At 43.2% G+C, this 21,809-nt stretch overlaps 1 protein-coding gene across 1 annotated transcript in view; it reads left to right on the top strand.

The window, feature by feature from the left end:
- Grid1 (glutamate receptor, ionotropic, delta 1) overlaps positions 1-21,809 on the top strand; it is a 661,017-nt gene that overhangs the window by 515,115 nt on the left and 124,093 nt on the right. The window contains exons 10-11 of the mRNA XM_013506310.1: positions 17,051-17,152; positions 18,816-19,013. Of these exons, the coding sequence (XP_013361764.1) occupies positions 17,051-17,152; positions 18,816-19,013 (300 nt within the window). The remainder of the gene's footprint in view (positions 1-17,050; positions 17,153-18,815; positions 19,014-21,809) is intronic.

Genomic DNA, 21,809 nt, shown 5'->3' with positions numbered 1-21,809 from the left:
TCATCCAGACTATCAAAAATGAAACAGGAAACTAGAGCAGGATTTTGGAGGGAAATCTACTCTGGGCAAGATTGAGAATGAGGACAGACTCTTTCAAGAAGGCAACTGAGTGTGGTTCTGGGGTGAGAAGTTTCTGGAAAAAGAGCATATAGAAAGGCTGGAGTGGTTTGGGAATGTTTGGGAAACAGAAAGAGAGCTGGTTTGACTGTGTTTGATAACTGAAGTGGGGCAATGTTGTTAGCTAGGATGAGACCACATCGTGTAGGGTGTTGCAGGTCATGCTTCAGAATTTGGGTCTTATTTTAGATAGGTGCCAAGAGAGCATTATAAATGAAGGCATAATAGGAAATGATTTATGTGTTTGAACTATCACTCTGCTTGCTGTGAGGAGGATGAATTATGGCCCGGGTAGACTAGACCATGTTATGTTCAGAGTCTTAATATGATAAAGACTTATTTCTTGTTTCTGCAAAGCTTGATGTGGTTAGTTACTTCTCTAGGGAATACCTTCTCCACACAGTGACTCAGGGATCCAGGCAACATCTGTCCTGTGGTTCTACCCCATCAACATGTGAACTCTAAGGTTGCCACTAAGGAAGACTTAGAAGGATGAGGACATGGACTCTTTTGTGCTATGGCCCACAAGTAATCAACTTTCTTGCTAACAGATAATTTATGTTAGAATTCAAGCACATGGCTCAGTGTCACTGAAATGAACTGGGAACTTTAGGGAAGATGTTGATATTTTAAATGGACATTGACTATCTAGAAATGTCTGAAGCCAGTGAGGAAATAGGGACACAAGCTACCTGGCAATTTTAATGATCCAAAAGACAAAGGTGGCCAAGAATTAGGAGGCAGCAAGAGATGGCCCCGTTTCTGTTCAGAAGCAGCCCCAGTGGATCGAACAATTGGTTTTCTGTGCATGGAGATGAAATCAAGGATGACCATAAAGTCTCTGGTTTAAGCAGCTAGGTAGGTGATAGTGCTTATAAGTGAGTTGAGGAAGATTTGAAAAATAAAAGTTTAGAGTGCGAAGCATTCTTAAGGAGTTTGGGGATCAAAAGTTCTGTTGTGAAAGTTATTGTCTCCAAGTCACCTATTATCAAATGGAGATGTAAGGCTGGAACCTGAACATTTGATCTGGAGCCCAGGAAATAAACCTGACATAGAAATATGAATTTGGAAGTAATCAGAACATTGGTGAATTTTGAAACATACAGGATTTGTTATCAGTGTTATTTGTATTTTCTGTCTTACGGGCACAAAATGAGGCTGGGACGGGTTAAGTAGCTTGTTCAAGGTCATCATTAGTATGTGACTGAGCTAAGATTCCAATTGAAGTCTGCCCAGACTCATCCTGCCAATAGCTATAATAGTTCTGTTGGGAGTATTAATATAACATCCACTTTTTGTTTCATTTTATAGTTCTCAACCTCCTTTTTCATATATGGCTTCAATAGTGAAAAGGTTACATATTAAGAACTCCTGCCCCAGGTTTCAGGTGATAATGATGAGCCACGGGACAGTCAAATGTATTGACTAAGGATGATGTTATTTCCCAGGCTCTTGTTTTGCTAGATTTTTGACTGTGACACTTTATATTATACTGTTTGGCCTCTCTGTTTGTAAGAGTTTGGTGAACCTTCTGCTCCATTCCATTTGGTTCTGTTCCTGTCTGCTCAGTTGAAATGTCCTTAGTGTGTATTTGCTCTGAGACCAGGGCCTTTGGAGGCCACACAGAAGCAGATTCTCAACCGCTGATCCTGAGTTGCAGTCATGGGGGCAGATGCATCTCACTCTTATGATTTATTTCAGAGGTAGAGCCTTTCTCAAATCCTACAGAGTAACGTAATGATATTTTTCTGTTCTTAATCTCATAGAAAGAGAGATGCTTTGGTTGTGTTCAGATACCAGGTGTCAAGGTATGTGTATAATCTAAAGAAGACTCATTGAAAGCAAATGCTATTTACATTATGATCATGAAATATGAAAGGAGAAATTAGAAATGGGAAAAGGTATCTCTCACTTCCTATCTGGTCTCCGCAGCTAGCTCATCTGTGCTTAAGGATTCTGCTATCCCCCATGACATAAATACATTTCCAATTTCTCCATCTCTTGATTCTTATTTCCTAATGTTACTCCAGGGTTCTATAGATGGATCATTTTCACTGTTTTTAGCTGCCTTATTATCTCCCTTATATTCATTTTCTGGGTAAAATAATTATTTGGCTCTGGTATGGATGAATGAGAGTTACATGGCTTCTGTGCAGTTGGGGAGGAAGTGTGGGAAAAGAGGAGGGGACAGGATGCCTGAGACTTGTGAGTTTCCATGTTGGACCAATGCAGTGATGTGGTGAAAAGTGTAAGAAAAAAATGATTTCTTTTTAAAAGGAAGGAGAACTCAAGCTGGCAAAATGCCAGCCTTGGTAAAGTCTGGGTTGTGGGCCTTAGGGGCAGCCAAGAGTTCAGGCAAGTGCTCTCACTATGGAAATTAATGGCCTTGGGAGCACTTTTCTTTTCCCTTTCCGGTCTCCTTACTTTTTTCTCTTCCTTTTCCATTAAATAAGCAAATGCTTATTCAGATTCTACAGTGTGCAGAGGAAGCATTTTATAAGCAGAGTCCATTGTATTTGGATTCTGACTTTACCGGCTGTGGATTATTTAATAGAGACACAGCAAGTCACCTGACCTCTGGGAACCTGAGTTTCTCGATAGCAACATCAAAGATATTCCCTCACAAATTGAGGATATTCAACTCATAAAGTATGGCTGGTACTCAGAGATGTGTGTGTGACAACACTACAGAGTGTAAACACATCCACTTACTAGCTGGGAGGCACTGTATGGGAATACAGGAAGGAATAAACCAGCCCAGGCTTTTAAGATAACCACAAGGGCAAATTCATCAGAAACTGTTACTATTGATGCATAACAAATGATCTCAGCCTTTAATGACTTAAAACAGGAATAATTGCATTATGCTAGACCATATCATGCCATATTCATTATATTTTATTTCATTATAACTCAAATTCTACAGTCTTGGATGGGTGATTTCTTTACCCCTTGTGGCATCAATGGAAGCCACTTATTCACACTTAGGATTTTGGAGGGCTTCCCTCATGTGCCTGCTGCCTGGGTGAAAGTTATTAGAAAAGTGGACTCATCTGTAACTATTGCACCCTCTCTGGCATGGTGGCCTTGGGTATTTAATCTCATGCACAATGCCTGGCTTCCCTACCTGGGTATTACAGGGCCACTTGGAATGTTGCCTCAGAAGTCACAAATGCTCACATCCACCAATATTTATAAATCACAAGAGAAACCAGTTAAGATTCAAGGAGTGAAGAGAGGCCGGGCCTTACTTGTTGATTGGGAGTGACAAGTCACATTCTAGAAAAGCATGTGAGATAGAAGATATTATTGCTACCACGGAATAATACCATCTGTGCTAATGCTTATCTGTCCACACAAACCATACTCTTCTCAATGAAAAGTTTATTTTTGCTCCTTTCCCCAAGGACCCCAAAGCCTTATTCTGTGATGACTTTTGCTCAAAGCCTAGCATCTGATGATCTAAATCAGGTTGAAATACAAGTGAAGATCCTTAGATACAGATTCTCGAAAGTAGTATAGCTCTGCTCACTCTGAACACCTCAATGTAAAGAGAAACTTACGTGATCCCCACATTATCAACATTCAAGGAAAGTCAGTGAACAAAACTTCAGTAACCATGTACAATGATTAGGAGGTTCAGGAGGCACATGGTGATCTGTGCTGCACTGCCCTTCTGATACCCTTCTGGGCTTCATCTTTCAAGTAGAGCCTGCTACTCCTACCCTTTGAGATATTAATACTGCTTTCTAAGATATCCTGACCTTCCCATGAAAAATGTAGATTCTAATCACAGGTGAGTAGTTTACTCAGCTCCTTGCTGCCCACTAAAATCCAGGGATTTGAAAGTCTCCCTCAAATTCCATTCTCTCTGACCCATTTAGTCTAACCTGCATGTGCTTTTGCCATTACAGTTCCTTTAAAAACTATGTGGATTTATTTTCTGGAGAGTATACTGATTGCTTACTGCCTTAGATAATAGCATACCTACAACAAGTTTCTTTGAGAAGGTCTCATCTTTACTGTGAGTTTTCTAATGGGCTGCAATAGATTTTTCAAGCTCTTCTGCCTAGCAGAGAAGGGCTAGGGTGTATCCCTGTAACATTATAGGAAGCCTTTGTCTTTTTGAAGGATCTGCAAGACACTGCCTTAAGTATGTCTGAGGTCTTAAGAAAGACTTACAGCCAGAACCCTCAATTTTAAGGGTTCACATTTTCCAGAGTGTCCACGGGCTTTGATATTTGCATTGGGAATCTTTCTTATTTTGGAATTTTATCCAAGAAGACACTGAGAATAAAATAGTTTGTCTTCCAATAAAAAAGTTCTGGATTTTATAAATTTTTGTAAGTTCTGATTAAAAGCATAATTCTTTCCCTAGTTCATCTATTATTTAGCTATGTATCTTTGCATGTATTAGGGTAAGCAGCTAAGTGGAGGCAAACAACTATTCAAAATTCTGCCTGGACACCTCTTTAGCTTCATTAGATTAATAACAAGATTGTCTACTTTCTACAATGTTGCAATTGCCAGTTTTCTTAAATTTTCTGACACTGTATAACAAAAGTACTTTTTCTTTTAGTGTCCAATATTTCCCCCTAACTCTTACAATTAGTGAATTTGAGTTTTGCATCTACTAACACTTTCCTTAGTGCCTGCATTGGTTATTTTTCTCATTGCCAAGACAAAATACCCAGCATGCAAAGTTAAAGGAGGAAAGGTTTATTGTAGCTCAGTTTGTGGAGTTTTCAGTTCATAGTTTGCTGGCACCAAGGCAGGGGTGCCTGGCATCTGACTGATGGGCAGATTTTAAGGGTTTCAAGGTGGTTGCATTCACATGTCTAGTGTTTTGGCCAAGGTGGCTGGAAGGCAGCTATCTAGGAGTGTCAATTAGAATATCTGTATGTGGTCTCTATAGCACAGTGGTCTCAGGGTTGTACTTTATGGATGGTGTCTACATTCTCTAAGATAAATGGTTCTCCATGGATGATGGATGGGCTAATTCTGTCCTCTAAGACATTTTTTAGCTATGCCTGGAGGTATTTTGGTTCTCACACCTGGGGATGCCATTTTTAGCTAGCTGATAGAGGTCAGGGATGTTGCTACATATTCTGTAATGCACAGGGCAGCATCCCTACCCCCCAATAAAGAATTATCTGGCTTAGAATATCCATGGTTCCAATGGTGCAAAACCTTGTGTTAGAGCAAGATCCCAAGTGATGTAGGCAGAAGTTGCAGAGCAGATTGAAAGGAAAAGACTTGCTTCCACTTTGCTTCTGGATAAGAGGTGGAGAAGCCACATTTGAGGGAATATCGTCACACTCCTCTTTAGAAAATATGGCCGGGTGTGGTGGCAAATGCCTGTAAACTCAGAACTCAGGAGGCTGAGACAGGAGGATGATTGCGAGTTCGAGACCAGCATGGGCTTCAAAGTGAGCTCACTGCCAGCCTGAACTGCATAGCTAGACCCTGTCTCAAAAAGACAAAAAAAATCATTGCTAGAAAACATGGTCTACTGTAGGAACTGTGAAGGAAATCTAAATGTGATGAATGTCTTGAAGACATGTAAGAACAGTGACTTATGGATGCAGGAGGACCTATGACTTCTGACTGGAGGGATAAAGCAGAGTTTCCTGAAAACATGGCAATTAAACAGTTTAAGAAATGACAGACCTGGAGCTGTGGCATGTGGTAGTCCCAGCTGCTCTGGGGACTGTGGTGGCAGAACTGCAAGATTGAGGCTAGCCTAGGCAACTCAGTGAGACCATGCCTGGTAATAAGAAAGAAATAATAAAGAATGGTCATGCTTTGAAAAGTGAAATTGGAGGGGACACTATGGTAGGGACAGAGGGGACAATAGAAGTAAAGGTACTGATAATCAGGGAACAGCACACTATGGCTCCTGGCCTCAATCCAACCTCCCAGCTTTACTTTGTAAGTAAAGTTCATTGAAACTTGCATACACCCATTGAGACCATGTAGCTCGAAAAGCTTAACATATTTACTGTCTGTCCACTAATGGAAAAGTTTGCTGATTCTTGGACTAGATCTTTAGTTAATTCATGTATTTAGCAAATACTTGTTAAGTACATGCAGTGGGCCAGAAATTATATCAAATGTTATCACACGAAACTGAACAAAACAGGCATCCTGTACATCATGGAGGGTGTTTATCACAACTGCAATGTTTGAGAGCTTTGAAGAAAATATCGAAGTCCTGTGTTTGAGAATATTGAAAGCACTTTGGCTGAGTGACCTGGGAGGCTTTATCAAGAGGATTACTCACCGGGCAAGACCTGCCAGAGGAGAAAGAGCCAAGCATGGGATGTGAATGGTAGAGATAAGGTTTATCAGGAATGAGAGGGTTGCGTACCCAGTTCCTAAGCAGAAAGAACCTTGGCTTGAGAGAGGAAGTGAAAGGTGTTCAATGTCAGTGGAGTATAGTGAGTCAGGTAGAAAGAAAGAGGGGCATGGGATGAGTTGAAAACTCAGACATTGACCAGGTCTTGTGAGTCTCACAGGCTTTGGGAAATGTAATCCATGTTTACCAGGAACCAAATTTTAAGAAGGAGACTGAAATAAAATAATTTACATTAATAAAAAAGAAAAGAAAGAAAACTCAGGCTGTTATGTGGAGGTTTGATAGGAGGTGGATAAGAGAGGAACTGAGGCAGGTAGGGAAGGTCATAAGGGTCCGAGGCAAACAATCAATGGTGCTACCATCCGCTGAGTATTTCTCAATCTTTACTGTGCCTACACATCTCTTATGGGCCTTGGTAAACTGCAGGCATTGACTCAGTAGGTAGGAGATGGCCCTAAAATGAGGTGCTTCTAGTTCACAAACCATGCACTAACAAGGGTTCTATAGAAGTGGTCCACAACTGTTTTGGCACCAGGGACAAGTTTCATGGAAGACAATTTTTTTTCAAAGACTGCAGCGGAGGGCATGGTTTCAGGATGATTCAGAGGAGCAGCAACATAGATCCCTTGTGTGCTCAATTCCCAGTAGGGTTCAAGCTCCTTTGAGAATCTAGTGTTGTAGCTGATCCGATAGGAGATGGGGCTCAGGCAGTAACACCAGCAGTGAAACTTCACTTCTTTGCCCATGGCTCAGCTCCTGCTGTGTGGCCCTGTAGAGGTCTGTGGCCTGGGAATTGGAGACCTCTGGTCTAGGGTAAAAACATAAAGTGTTTTTAATGTCATTTAATTCATTTATTTTACTAACACATTTGCATAATTTGAAGTCTTAAATTAGCTTTTCACACAAACTCATATAAGAGAGAAAATCCAGGCCAGAAACTTTCCATCACTGTGAAGAAGTCGGCACCAAGTAAGGAAGCCTTTTGCAGAGCTTCAGATAAGGGGTATAATGTGGGTTTGTTAAAAGCTGAAATTTGAGAAAAACAAATTTCTCACCAGTTAATGAGGAGATGCCCAAGGGGTGATCAAATATATTAATTTTTCTAGTAAGATTTTATTGGGTGAATCAAATGAAGAAGAGATAATTTCTTGTTTAAAAGAGATGGAGTACACCTGTGAATAGATACATGTGAAATTTTTACATACTGTGCAAAGCATTTCCACGGAACTATGGGCGGGACATTCTGGAGTTGCCCAAGCAGGCACTTACTCTTGAGATGCAGGGAGTCTCCTGGATGATTTTTGAAGGATGAGTAGGAGCGAGAGAACAAAGGAAGAGGAGGCTATTCCAGGGAGAGGACATGGCTAAGAATGTAGAGTGGGTGCAATGGGAGACACCTGCCACTGTTTTCAATGTAGAGATTCATGAAACTGACTGGCAGAACGTGTCTTGTCAGAATTCAGACTGATGAATAGTCTGTGTAGTGCCATTCATTCTGGGGGATTCAAGCTAATGAGCATTTCATAAGCTGTCTGTATGGGCCTGAGCACAAGGAGACCAGAGAGGAAAGAAATATTGCCCATAGCACTAGCCAGTAACCCATGGATGGAAGCCACAGAGGAGGGTGCTTATGCCCAAAGAAAGAACAGGAGCAGTTCAAATAACAGGCCAGCAGGCCCAGGTTTGGGAGTGGAAGAAACTGAATTCCAGCTTATTTTTTGTCATCACAAAGTACGCTGTTTCTAGAACTTGCAGTTTAGAAAAACAAAGCCAATACACCTAAAATAATTAGAAGAGAAACACACATAGCATTACAGTCAATATCTAGATTGAAGTGCACTTTCAAAATGAAAATCACTGTCTTGTTTTCCTTCTGATTTTTAAAGCAATGCCCCCTCTCTGTAAAACAACCCAGATATTACAGGCTTGTATTGTGCAAGAGATGAACATTCTCTACAATCCTGTTGCTCTGCCACATGCCAAACATAGCCACTTACAGTGACCTTTGTGTTTTAGGGAAACACGTACACCATCTCACCAAAAGAAATAAGCAGTTAAGGAAGTTGGAACACGCATTACTGTATATATAATCTGTTTTCCTGCATATACTATGGAACTGTTTGTAGGTGAAATTCTTCGTAAACCTTTTTAAAGATTCATCTAGTTCTTTGAGATTGGTAGGTAATGTCTTGGCTGCTTCTTATCATCTGGCTCCAGGTAATTAAAGTAACATCATCTGAAGGTACTAACATTGATTGTGTTGTTATTTTGGGAATCCTTCCCTCTTATCAGTCCTGCCAAACAAGCACAGTCAGGCCATGTGACGGGTTGGTGTCACTTCCTAGCACATGGCTTCTGTAGAATCATTACACACACACACACACACACACACACACACACACAAGTCTTTTAAATGTAATTGAGGGTGCAGCACACACAATGCATGGAACATTTCCCCAGCCCCCGAGCCCCGATTCCCCTCTGCATTTGTACCTCTCCTGTTCTCAGCCTCAGGCAGCCACAGGTCTATGTTTATTCCCTGTAATGTTGCCTTTGTGAGAATGTCATATAAATAGGATCAGGAAGGATGGGTTCGTTGACTTAGTACAAGATTTCTGCGCTTCATCCCTGTTGTCCGTATCAGTAGCTTGTTGCTTGCTGAGGTCCTATACTGTTGTACAAGTAGACCACCATGTGTTTATCTGTTTACCACCCAATCAACATTTGGAGAGTTTCTGGGTTTTACCTATTAAGAATAAAGTTTCTATGAACATTGGCATCTAGACCTTTGTATGAGCATATTTATACTTCCCTCCTGTAATGCCTAGAGGTGGATTTGCCAGGTTGCATAGTAAATGTGTGTTTAATTTTAGAAGAAACTGCTAACCTGTCTTGCAGCATGGCTGCACATTTTGCATTACAGATCCTCAGCAGCACTTGGGAATGTCAGGCTTAGATTTTAGCTATTTTAGTGGGGTATGGCAGTATTTCCTCGTGATCTTATTTTGTATTCTTCTGCTGACTTGTGATATTAAGCACACAGTTTCAAGTGTCTACCACCTTCCACATGTCTTCTTTGGACAAATAAATACTTTTTCCATTTTCAGAAATTAAGTCATCTTGTAATTGAGTTATGAGCTTTCTTCACATACATCTGGTGGAAATCCTTGTACTGGGTTACAGATATTTGACTTGCTTCTCTTCTTTGAGATGCTGTGTTCAGTTCTGATTTTCTTTCTCCTACTCCCTCCAGTGGGGCCTCAGTGGAAAAGAGCTTATCAGTGTGTGTGACCTCCCTGGAGTGTGGGCTTCCATGGACTCTAGCTGTCATGCTGACCCACATGTGGTTTTTAAGAATTTGTTAACATTTCTGATTTCTTTCTTCTTGCTCACTTTTGTAGCTAGCACATCCCATGGAGAGCCACAGATACAACACTGTTTGCATCCCCTTTCTCCTTGGAGGGCAGCAGCTTGTCTTGTGGCTGCAGGTCTCTCATAGGCCAATTTTTATTGTTGTTTCAGCGGGGACAACATCCTCTTGCTGCTTTCTATGTCTTTAGCAGAAGTGGGACTGCCTCCATCATCACTCATAAGGGGACGCAAAGACTCCATTGCTGGACTCTTGGGGTGGGCCAGGCTGGTTATCCAATGAGTTCTTGGTGCCCTTCACTTCCAGCTAGTGGAGGCTAAGGCTTAGTCTCATCTGCCACCTCCATCCTGAGTGACCTGCCAGGGCCAATGGCACTTCTGATAGTTTTTCTCATCTCCTTCCCCAATCCTACTGGGCATGTGTCTGTCTGTCCTCCTTACTAAGGTTTTTCATGAAGCCCACACAGGATAGCTGTCCTACCTCATCACTTTTCCTTCAAGGTCTTGCGACTTTGTCCTCTGAACGGTTAACAGAAGCTCTGCTGCCACTTGTCTTAAGATCATATGGCTTTCACCGAGTGCCCAGTTCCCTGTGCAAATGGTCTTGGCTGGCAGAGAGACTTTGAGTTCTCTGCTGTCTCAGTGGGAGTCACACCTCCTGTCTAGCACATCTGAAAGTGTCAGGAGTGGCCCTGGGCCCATGCTTAGCAGGGGTAGGAGCCTGTGGTCTAGGCTTGGTGGCCCTACTATTCTAGAATTCCTGAGATGAACTTTCAAATTAGACCTTATGTTAGGAATCATGGTTAGACTTATTCAAATTCAACCCTTTGATGCTTCCACTCTGCCTCTCAGGTCCGGCTTGTGTCTAAACTTGTGGCTTCTGTGTCTGGCTGGAGCTTAAGACTTGTAATTGGTTAGGAGTGTAGCTCAGTGGTAGAGGGAGAGGGTCTGCTCAGCATGGACAAGGACTTAGTTTAGATCTACAGCACTAAACAATAACACCAGCGCCACCAGCAACAATAACAGTGCCAAGAGACACTTGCAATCGACTGTCTGAAATCAATGCTGGATGAATGGCCAAATCAAACTCACTGGAGATAGTGGATTCCTCTTCACCCTGCCCCCATCTGAGGCTGTGATCTTTTAAACATACACTTTAACTCCTTTGTTTTTCAATAAAAATGGGCAAAGAAACAAAAACCAGTAGAATTATTATTTGAGAGCACCCTGGCACTGACCTGATGGTTCCTGTGTTGTGGTTGTCATCAATGAAGCTCATACCCTATTACACCCAGCTGATGGCTGTCATGAGTGATAGGGTGAAGCCCACAGGTACTTCACCTATGGTTGGGATGTCTGACATGATCTTAAAAGCTTTATCTTTTACTTCCAGTGCTCTCTTGAGACAAGTTTACCACCAAAGTATCTCTCATTCAGCTGTAAAACTGTTGTAATATAGATTATTGACTTATTATCTTGTGGATATTATTGAACATGAGATTTAGGGTCAAGCCAGTCAGCTTTCTTACCCTTCCCTTCCTTTCCCTTCCCTTCTTTTTCTCTTCTTTCCTTTCCTCTTCTTTTCCTTTTCGTCTTCCCTTCTTTCCATCCTTTATTCCCTTCACTAGGAATTGCAAAGCTCTATAGGAAACTCTGGTCACATTCTGTCTCTGGGCTCTGAAGCAGTGGGTTATCTCCTCTCTTTACTCTTCTGCCTCATGAAGAGGGAAGACAATTTCAGACATATCTGTGACTAAGTAACAAGTCAGGAAGCCTGATCTTCCAAAGGAAGCCCTTTTTAATTTAAGGTTAATAGCCTTGCATATATTAAAAACCGGGCCATAAAGTCCCAAATCCTCATATTTTGCAACTCAAAAACACATAAGAACACCCCCTTTGACTGAGGAAATATACTTTCCCAATACCAGGAGTTTATGAAATTTATTCTCCAAATGGCCGATCTCTTGTACAGTTGTTTGTCATAATCAGATTTTGAAACCATATATCTCCTTTCAAGTGATGATTGTGCTGTAACCTCTGGTCCTGTCCACATTTCTGGTCTGGGCAGAGCAGATCTCAGCCATGAATGAAAACGCCCGTAGCTGTCTTATCAAGGAGTGGCAGTGCTCATTTTGTTCACAGTGCTAGAAATTAGTTTTTCAGGCACTGATCTTGACAGGTCAGCTGTCAAAAGTGGGTGTCTGTGGCCGTAAATTCATCGATCCCATAAACAAAATTCTGTCTGTGAAGAGCAAGGGAAAATCAGAGCAGACGCACTTATGTACAAACGAAATGGTCTGGAGCAGAATGACTAAGTGTCAGGACTTCTTTGAGTAAAAGATTGGCCTGGCTTCCCATTTATCAAGTCTATCAACCCCATTTGGCTTTTATTGACTGAACTTTTAGTTCCCCAGCAGGGAGCACCAGGCACCCTCAGGACTGAGGTGGTATGTGCCCTCTCCCAACTTGGGTTGGCTGCAAGATGGGAATACATTGAAAGGTTTTATTGTGTTTTTAATTCCACTGGATTTTCTCACTGGAACTGTGTTTTTCTCTTTTCTGGTCTTATATGTTAGATTCTTGGAGGGATAACCTCTCTCAGGAATGGTGCAGGCTTGCAGCTTCCATCTCAGTATCTGGGCAAGAACCCCAGGGCTGTGAAAACAGGGAAATTCACTCAGCCTGGGGCAGCCAGTCATCCTGATGTGAGGGAATAATAATCTTTCCTGCCCAGCATGGAGGATCCTGAATCCAGGAACATGGTTGTACTTTGATGTGTTTGAAAGGCAGAATTTGAGTTTCACTTTGAAGTATTCCTCTTTCTTTGTCAGAGCACAGGGTGCCTAGAGGGCAGGGAGAGAGAAGTTCTTCTTAAAAGAAAGGAAAACAAAAACTTTAAGTCTCAAGCACTTTCAGACCAAACGATAAGGATGATAAAACCAGATTAAGATATTTTTTTCCCTTTTATGAAGTTCTACTTTGACTGAGGTGGTCATCTTGCATTAGGGGTGTTTATGTAATATTATGTAAAATGTTTTGGTCCCATGCCTTTTCCTTAATAGAGAAATATGCTTGAGCCAGGGATCTGGACCTCAGCTCTGGCTGTTTCTCTATCCTCCTACTCCACAGGAGCCCAACAGCAGCTTGGCAAGGTCTTATCATGTGAGACAGTGGTCACACTAGCTAGATGCCTCTTCTCGGAGGTGAGGCACACTTACCTGCAGCTCTGGAGCAAGAGCACAGATTTATTCTGTTCTGACTCTCAGATGGGCCTTGACTTACTGACAGATAATTCAACTCTAATTGTTCCTTTGACATTCAATCCTCTGTCATAAAAGAACATGTGATAGGATTTTGCTTAATCACCTATGGTAGTTATTTTTATCAAAAGCTCATTTTCTTTCCTGTTAATCTGGTGAAAAAAAACCTATTGAAAGCCAAAAAAGCTTAAAGAAAGTGAAAATAATTCTTTATAATTCCTCTACCTATGTATATCTCCTTTGAATGTATCTCCTCCCATTTTTACCAATTCTTTGTTTAAACACAATTAATGTCATGTTGTACATACATGCATATAAACATACACATACATATAAACTGATTCTTTACTTTGTGATTCTTAAGCTACTTTATAATAAATGATTTTTCAAAATTATTTTCTCCTTTGAACAGCCCCTCAACATGATAAGCAAGGAACATATTTGTACTTCGTTTTATGGATAAGGAAATGGAATCTCAGTGAAGTTTGATGTATTGAACAAGTATTTGTTAACTGTGTCTATATTTCAAGCACAGTGCTGTGAAGCAGGCTGGCTGAGGTCATTTCAGTAAATGCTGAGAACCACTTGAACATAGGTCTACTATCTCTTTGATACACCAATTCCACCCTTTGACATTCCTATATTTGTCCCCAAATCTAGACCAATTATTGAAGTTGATCTTGGAGAGGAGACAGTGGTGTCTGAGGCAGGATTAGAACCCAGATATGGGAATGAGCAGAGTAATGTGCAGCCGTTGAGCCTGAGACAGTGGCCTACTTATCATCCCTGAGGACAGGCCAAGAAAATAGGTTCCATAGCTGGCTCTGAGACTTGAGCCTACAAGAGAAGGGTCTGGAGGTCATTTCTATTACAGCTTTGCATAAATCATGGGAACCAAGCTTAACATTTTATTAGTTGTGGGGAATGTGTCACAATAATAATATATGATGCATTAGTATCAGCAATATGGGAAATCAGGTCCATAGCATCTGCATGTAAGGTACAATCGTGTCTTAACAACAAGGGAAACTGGGTCTGTGTTATAGGTATATTTTCCATAAAACCGCTGCAACCTTTGTATAAATCTAAATCTATTCTAAAGTGAATCCTTATTATCAATTTTTAATGGATAAGAGTTTTTCAGACCCAGAAAAAGAGAACTAGCATCCTAGGGGAAGGCACTCGATGCAAAGACCAGGAGGGAACACAGCGTGCATGGGAAAGGGTGAGGGATTGTGGGGTTGGCATGTGCTGTGGCTGTCTAAACTTATGTGAGGCTGAGTCAGGGCGGGTGGCATCAGGAAGGCTTTTCTTTCAGGTCAGGCTCAAAATGTTAGGACTTATCCTGCAGGAAATGAGACCCTACTAGGACACTGTAATGAACATACCTCACATTTGAGTTTATTAATTATAAAGATACCAGCAATTGGAGGATGTGCCATAAAAAATAGAGGCTGGGGATAATGAGCAGATGAGGAAACTGTTACAATGGCCTGGGCAGAGTTGGTGCTACCTGGAGTTAGGCAGTGACTAGAAGCAGAGGGTGCTGTTGGAGAGGAGTTGAGAGGCTCAGAGCTGAGCTCAAACTCTAGCAGCACAGGTCTTCATCCAAACTGCTTCTTCCTGCCTCTGTTTCGATTTTCCTGCCTGATTACAATCCCAGGAGAAACGAGGTAAAGCCTGATTGATGGAGACCAAGCAGAGCTCACATCCAGGTGCTCACCCAAGCTAGGTAGCAGAGAATCAAGATGCCCTTCTCCATGGCAGGCTGGTTTGGCATCATGTCGAGGAACCCAAGTCCCAATTGAGGGTCAGAGCTCTAATGACTAGGACTGACACGTCATCATTAGGACCAGATTGCCTCCATCATAACTCTATGAGTCATCGAGCTGGTCAAAGGGAACCAGTATAACTCCACCCACCACCAGGAGGAATACTGACCATACCTGAGAGTTAAGCACTTCCAGGGCATGGGCTAAGCAGTTACGGGGATGCAGATGCAGACAGCGCAAGTGCACACCCATTCTTGCCCCCTTTGTCTACACAGGGGCATCCAAAGGACGCAGGAAATCAAACCCTTGACCCTGTTCACTGAGTTTGTCCTGTCCCTTTTGACCAGCATTTTAATCCAGCTGCAGCAATCCACTCTGAGTTCTAGTGCTATTTATTGAACCCCAGTGGAGAAATAGCCATAATATTTCTTTCTCACTGTCCCAGTTTCCAGAGTGTGGTACCATTAATATCTTTGATGCCTTTGATTAGAATTCTGGGTAGATCTTAACTTGTGCTTCACTGCAATGCCCACCACATCCATTAGCATTGGTTGTGGGGCTCTTCAGAGTATGCAGTCATGCTGATATTTTTCATCACTACCAAGCATCTTATTATTTAGGATGGAGTTGATCTGAGTGGGTATCATGTCCAAAGTAGCAACAGAGATTTCAGGTTTCTTTTCACCTGTAGAACTCCTTATCTCATTCTGATGGACTTGTTTTAGGCCTTAGAACAATAGCATGTCCCCGGTGGAATGGTCTGTTGGATGGAATGGTGGCCTCTTACAGCTCAGTGTGCAGACCCTACCACAGGTGTCCATCTATGGGGAATGTTGGGAGAGGAGATGCATCCTTAATTGGGGCTGCTGGTGGCTTCCCAGAGCACCCAGTGGCACATCACCAAAATGGGTGCATCTTCCACGCAAGTTAACCAGGGTCCCTGTGGGTCTTCTATAATGAAAAGTAGGTGCTTCTGAGGGCGATCTGACCGTCGCTTGCTGCACAGATGCTGGTCTGTGGATCATCGACAGCCACAGAAGCAGCTTCACCTGGGAGCTTGTTAGACAGGAATAATCTCAGGTTGCAGAATCAGAATGTATGCAAATCCCTAGGTGATTTGTGTGCATATCACAGTTGGAGGATTACTGCTTTAATCTACAGCAGTGGCTCACAATCCTGGCTGTGTGTTAGAATCACCTGGAACTAAAATATCCACATCTAGCCCACTGTGGACCAATTAAACTGAAATCTCTAGAGATGGAGCCCTGCTTTCAGTGTGTCTGAAAAGCCCCTTAAGAGATCGTAACATGCAGCCATGCTAGAAGCCCAGGGACCTGAGGGGACATATGACGATCTCCCTGGAAGCATTAATGCTCCCCAGGCCTGGCCCTGAGGTTCTGATTTAGCTGGCTTGAGATGGGCTAGTGTCTGTACTTTCTGCATCTCCCCAATTAATAATTGGAAATCATTGGCCAGGGAAAGGTTTAATCATTGTCCAGGTCCTGTGAGAACACAGGGAGGGGAAACAGTTCCAAGAACACCTGTCTCTTCTGTAGTTTCTGAGCCAGGAGAGATCTTCTTGGGGTGCCAGTGAGAGATGCATCACCCTATTGGGCATGGCCTGTGCTCTCAGGAGGATATGGTAGATGTGGAGCACATTTATTCTGCTGCCAGCTTCTACCTGCATATTTGAAAAGATACAGTGTTCGCACTATGGTGAAAACAGGCAGAGCACTCTTGGCTCTGCTTGCGTTACTCCCGAGCCTCCTCTTACTTGTATTGGTGGCAACAGCTGAAGGTAAGGTCCAGATGGCTTAGGAAAGTCAGAGGAATAATGAAAGAAGAGGAGACTTTGTGGGAGACACAGGGACACAGCCTCTGTGGGTGGACAGAATAAACTTGGATGTAAACTTTTACTCAAGAGATGAGTTCTAACTTATTAGCTTCATTTTAGAGATGTACAGAGTCCTAGAGATTGGAGTGAGCTGATGGGGGCGGGGAGTGGAACTTTCTGTGTTTCACCTCTGTTCTCCTGTGGTTCAGAGGTGGCTCCAGGACTCTAGGAATTCTACAGGGTTGCTGTCCACCCATCTGCCTGGTGCAGATCCTGGTTGGGGAGGAATTCCTGAGGGGTGCCCAGTTCCATCCCTGATGCTCCCTTTCTCCCTTCACAGCTGGCGACGTGGGACTCGGAGAAGGGTCTGAATGGCAGCTTGCAGGAGAGGCCCATGGGCAGCCGCCTCCAAGGACTGACTCTCAAAGTGGTGACTGTCTTGGTAGGATCATGGGGAACACTTGGGGAGCTAGGCTGCCCACACTTTTGAATCAGAGGTTCTGTTTAATGTGGGGTGTGGGGAGGAGGGATCTTGGGCCATGGTTCGAGCTTTCCCAAGACCTTTCTTGGAAACCACTGTGAATGAGGAAGAGGAGAGTAAGGTTGGAGATCTCTCCTGGGGCTGCTGAGCCTCTCCTGGATGGTCCCTGAGATGTGGGAGAAAGACCAGTCCTGCAGATCTGCTGTTGGGCGCCAAGGACCCTTGCTGCTCTACTGGCCCTCAGATGTGAACTGCACCTTGCCCTATTGCTGCTCCTTGGGGGAGCTGTACTGGTAGCTGGGATCCCCAGAAGGGTGCCAGGAAGAGCTATTCTTCTTCCATTCTTCTTCACCTGGACACATTGATGGGGCACGCCATGCAGAGTTTGCAGTGAAGACAGTTTGTTACAATTTTTCTGCATAGTTATCCTGGAAACATAAACGTTTACACTGGTGAGAGACCTAGGAAGCATCTTTCTTTTAACTCATTTTTTTTTCACCTCTTTAGAAGAACTGCAGGGATATTTTAGATTTTCTCCTTTTTGGCTGGGTCAGACATGGTCCAAATGCTATCCTCGTCCCAGCAGGCACAGAAACCTTTGGCAGCAGCTCTCTGCTTTCCCTGTTTGCACCCCATGAATAAGCCTGGTATCATTTTTCCAACAAAACTACCTTAATGAGGTAATCCTCTGTGGCTGTTTGCCAGAACCCCTTCTCATGCACTTCTACATGAGGAAACTGGTGGGGATGCAGAGATGTTTTCCAGATGGTCACCTGCCCAACATGACACGCACTAACTGTTTGGGCATAAACGCAGAACAGCTTTGGACTTGGGGTCTGAGGGCTTAATCCTCTCTCATCCTTTGACTTATGGTCGACCTTGCCAAATAATCAGTATCCATTTTCTAGTACAACCCGATAGATATGATGCTGTCTTTTCTCGATCTAATAACACAGAGTTTTTTTGTCATAAACTATCCAGCGTGAGAAATGTCCCATGTCTTATATGTAGTCACATAGATTTATGGCATTTCCTAAGGACAGAATCCTGGTCCATAATGAAGGAATGAAAACATACCACGTCATTCTGAGCAGTAGGGACTGAGAAGAGTGTGGGATGAAATACATAGGACAGTTCAATCTACATTGCTCTACACTGGCCTGAGGATGGAATGAAGTCTCATAGAGTAGCTCAACAGTCCATAAACTGCTTTTAGAAAAGGCAGAGGAGTTTAGCTCTGAGGCTAAATTGAGGGCTGGGAATGTAGCTCAGTAATACAGCAAGTGACCCTGGCAAGCACAAGGTCCTGAGTTTGATTCCCATTACCAAAAAAAAAAAACCAAAAAAAACCCCCCAAAACCCCCAAAACCCCAAAAAACAACAAAAAAAAACCCCAACAAAACAAAAAACCAGATAGAAATTGGGTGAATACTGAATTCTACTATTATTACTAGTGGTAGAGCCTGAAGCCAGGGTTAAGCACTGCCTCTGAGCGACACCCCCAGCCCCAATACCAGCTTTCTATAGTTATGGCTCATCAGATTGGTCTCTCCAACAGTGCCCTGGAAGTACATATTAGTGGACCTTTTATTTAACTGAAGAACATTCATTCTCTTGTCCCCAGGAAGAGCCTTTTGTGATGGTGGCTGAGAACATCCTTGGGCAGCCCAAGCGCTACAAAGGGTTCTCCATAGATGTCCTGGATGCATTGGCCAAGGCTCTGGGCTTCAAATATGAGATTTACCAGGCCCCCGATGGCAGGTACGGGCACCAGCTCCATAACACCTCCTGGAACGGGATGATCGGGGAGCTCATCAGCAAGGTAGGTTCCCCAGAACAGGCCAGTGGGGAGGGGTACCTACTTGGCTGCTAGGGGAATGCCTAAAATGGATCTGTTGAGCAGCTGGACCCTTGGGGCCAGACTAACAGACCACAGCTGCCTCTTTCCTACCCTGCAGCCTTCTCTTTCCTCCCGTCTCTCTCCTTGCTATATCCATTCTGTCTCTTAATCTTATCCCCCTCCTTCGCTTTCATTCTTTTGGAGCCTATCCACTGTAATGCAGCCTGACCTACATGCTGCCTTCCAGAAACACACCCACCCCATGCACAGAAAGAAGAGCCTAGGTCCCCCTGGAGCCTAGGTCTCCCAGGTCTCCTGGTTCTTGGAGCACTTATTTTCATATTCCCCAGACTTTCCAAGTGTGATATGTACACTCATGTGTGTAAGTGTGTGCATGGATGAGTGTCTGCATTGCCTACATTGCTATCTGTATGTGGCCTTCTCTAGATTTTCATTCCCATTTCAAATCATCCCTCATGCTCTTTCCTGTAAGATCTGCCTTTGCAGAAACTCGTGGCAGGGAGCCAAGTCACCACATTCCCATTTTGCCCCTATTGTCTCTGGCCTCTGGGGCATTCCACATGATCATTTACCATGGCACTGGGTAGACTCTAGCCCTCTGTCTCCAGTGCTTCTGCAGCCACTGCCACCTGAACAATTTCTGGCATTGCTGCAAGCAACCTGATTCTTACAACTGTCACCCCCTTGCTTCCTGGGAACTTTGCTGCCATGGTCCAAGGCCCTCTCCCCTGTATCCTGTTAACATTGCTCAGGCTACCGTTCTGCCCTGTCTATACCAGGACAACTTGTCCTTCGTTTTTGGTGCTTTATTCCAGAAACACAGTATCTCTGCTTTCTCAACCTATAAAGGCAGATGCAAAGTCTATAATCCCGCCAGTTTTTCTTAATCTTTTTTCAAAACAACTCTATTGTGATAGAATTTAGATACAATAAAATTTACCCATTTTAGATGTACAATTCAATGATGTTTAACATATCTATTGAGTTGTGCAGTAGCCACATAATCTTATTTAGAGCACTTCCATTACTGCATTGCAAGCTCTCATACACCCCTCCCGGCCCTCAGCAACCCTTAATCTGCTGGCTATCTCTGTAAAGTTGTATTTGTGAACATTTTACACAAGCAAAGACATATTATGCACAGTCTTTTGTTTCTGGCTCTTTCACTTAGCATAAGCTTTTCAGATGCAACTTTCCCTGATGTTTCTGTACTCTTCTGATGCCTAAGCCTTTCCTCCTTTGGTGCTGCCCATGGTTGACCCCACAGATCCCACCCCTGCCCTTTATCTTTTGTGATTTCCTGTCTTCTTGATTTCTTTTTGCACCCAACCCCTGAATCAATTCTATTATTTACCCTCTTGACTCAGGACATCCAGGTTTCTGCATCCAGTTAGAGAAAAATTTTGCAAATCTGTCTAGGTTAATGCATTGGTATGTGGGGCCACCAGCCTCTACTGGGTTTCAGTACAGTGCAGGTCCCTTAACTTGTCCCTGCTCAAGTCCCTTGACTACACCCCACAGAGAAAGTTTCAAAAGTTTACCTTTCACACCAGCTATCTGATAATCTTCTATCTTTCTCAGTTAAAAAAATATTTACTTCAATATTAGGGAAAGAACTTGAGACTTTTGGGCAGGAAATTCTACTTCAAAGACACATGTGTGGGCACCTGAGCCCCGTCAGGGGTCTGCCTTTCGCCCATCACAGACCACCCCTCCCCTGTGCTGAGTTGGTTTCCTGTGCCTTGTCTCAACCTTGCTTCCTAAATTACCTTCCCTCCATCCTACGTTACCGACTTACCTTCCTCCACTAATTCTCTTTCTCGGTCTTTAAATATGGTCTAAATTCTCCTGACCCTAAAAGAGATCCCTGGGTTGTGGGTGTCTCGGAGAAGAGGCTAAGATTGAATAGGCTCTGACACCTCCAGTCACCTCTTCTCTAGGCTGCTATTGGATTTCTGTGCAGAACCTCAGTGAATCTGCTCCTCTAGCCCTCACATTAAATCTTATAAAAATCATCCATGTATATTTCCCCCATTTGGAACCTGTAGGTTAGACCAGCGGTTATCATAGGTCATTCTTAGATATATCTGGTTCTGCTGATGTCTCTGATCTGGAGACCCAAGAGCCCAGGTCAGAATAATGGCAGTGCCTTCCCATGCTCTCGCCATCAGTGGGGGACTTCAGGCTGTTTTCTCCTGCCATTCATACCTCTAGGCACAGGACTTGTCACCTCCACTAAGCTGAATTAGACTGAGCTTCATCCTCAATCTAATTCCATCTTAATGCAGACTTTGTCTGTTTTTAAAATGAAATCTGCTTTGGCATGCAAAAGCCCTGGAAGGTAATTTTTAGGTCACAGTATGACATGTCCAGAGGGAAACTTCCTATGATGACTTTACTGTAAGAAAAGTCAGCTCATGCATCTGCAGGTTTGGATGACGGGTGGTGGAAGATAGCAGTAAGTAGGTGACCCCTCCATGCTTGGAGGAGTTTACTCTCTGGCACAGAGTCTGCATATAGAACAATCAGGGACTGATATGTTAATGAGATCCAGCAGAGGTGCACAACTCACTCTACAACTTGTGAAGTATTTGAGAGAGGAGGGAGATCAGTGTGGGATAATGGAGTTTGGAAAGGCTTGGTGGGGACAGGGAGTCTGATCACAGCCTTGTTATATGGGGAGGATTCAGATCAGCATAGGAGATAGAAGGTCTTCGTGGTGGGAGGTACAGTATAAAAGGAAACACGGATCAGAGA

This window comes from Chinchilla lanigera, unplaced genomic scaffold, assembly GCF_000276665.1.
Source record: "Chinchilla lanigera isolate Chin_1 unplaced genomic scaffold, ChiLan1.0 scaffold00109, whole genome shotgun sequence".
In the NCBI taxonomy this organism is placed as follows: Eukaryota; Metazoa; Chordata; class Mammalia; order Rodentia; family Chinchillidae; genus Chinchilla; species Chinchilla lanigera.
This window is presented reverse-complemented; position numbering and strand designations above follow the sequence as displayed.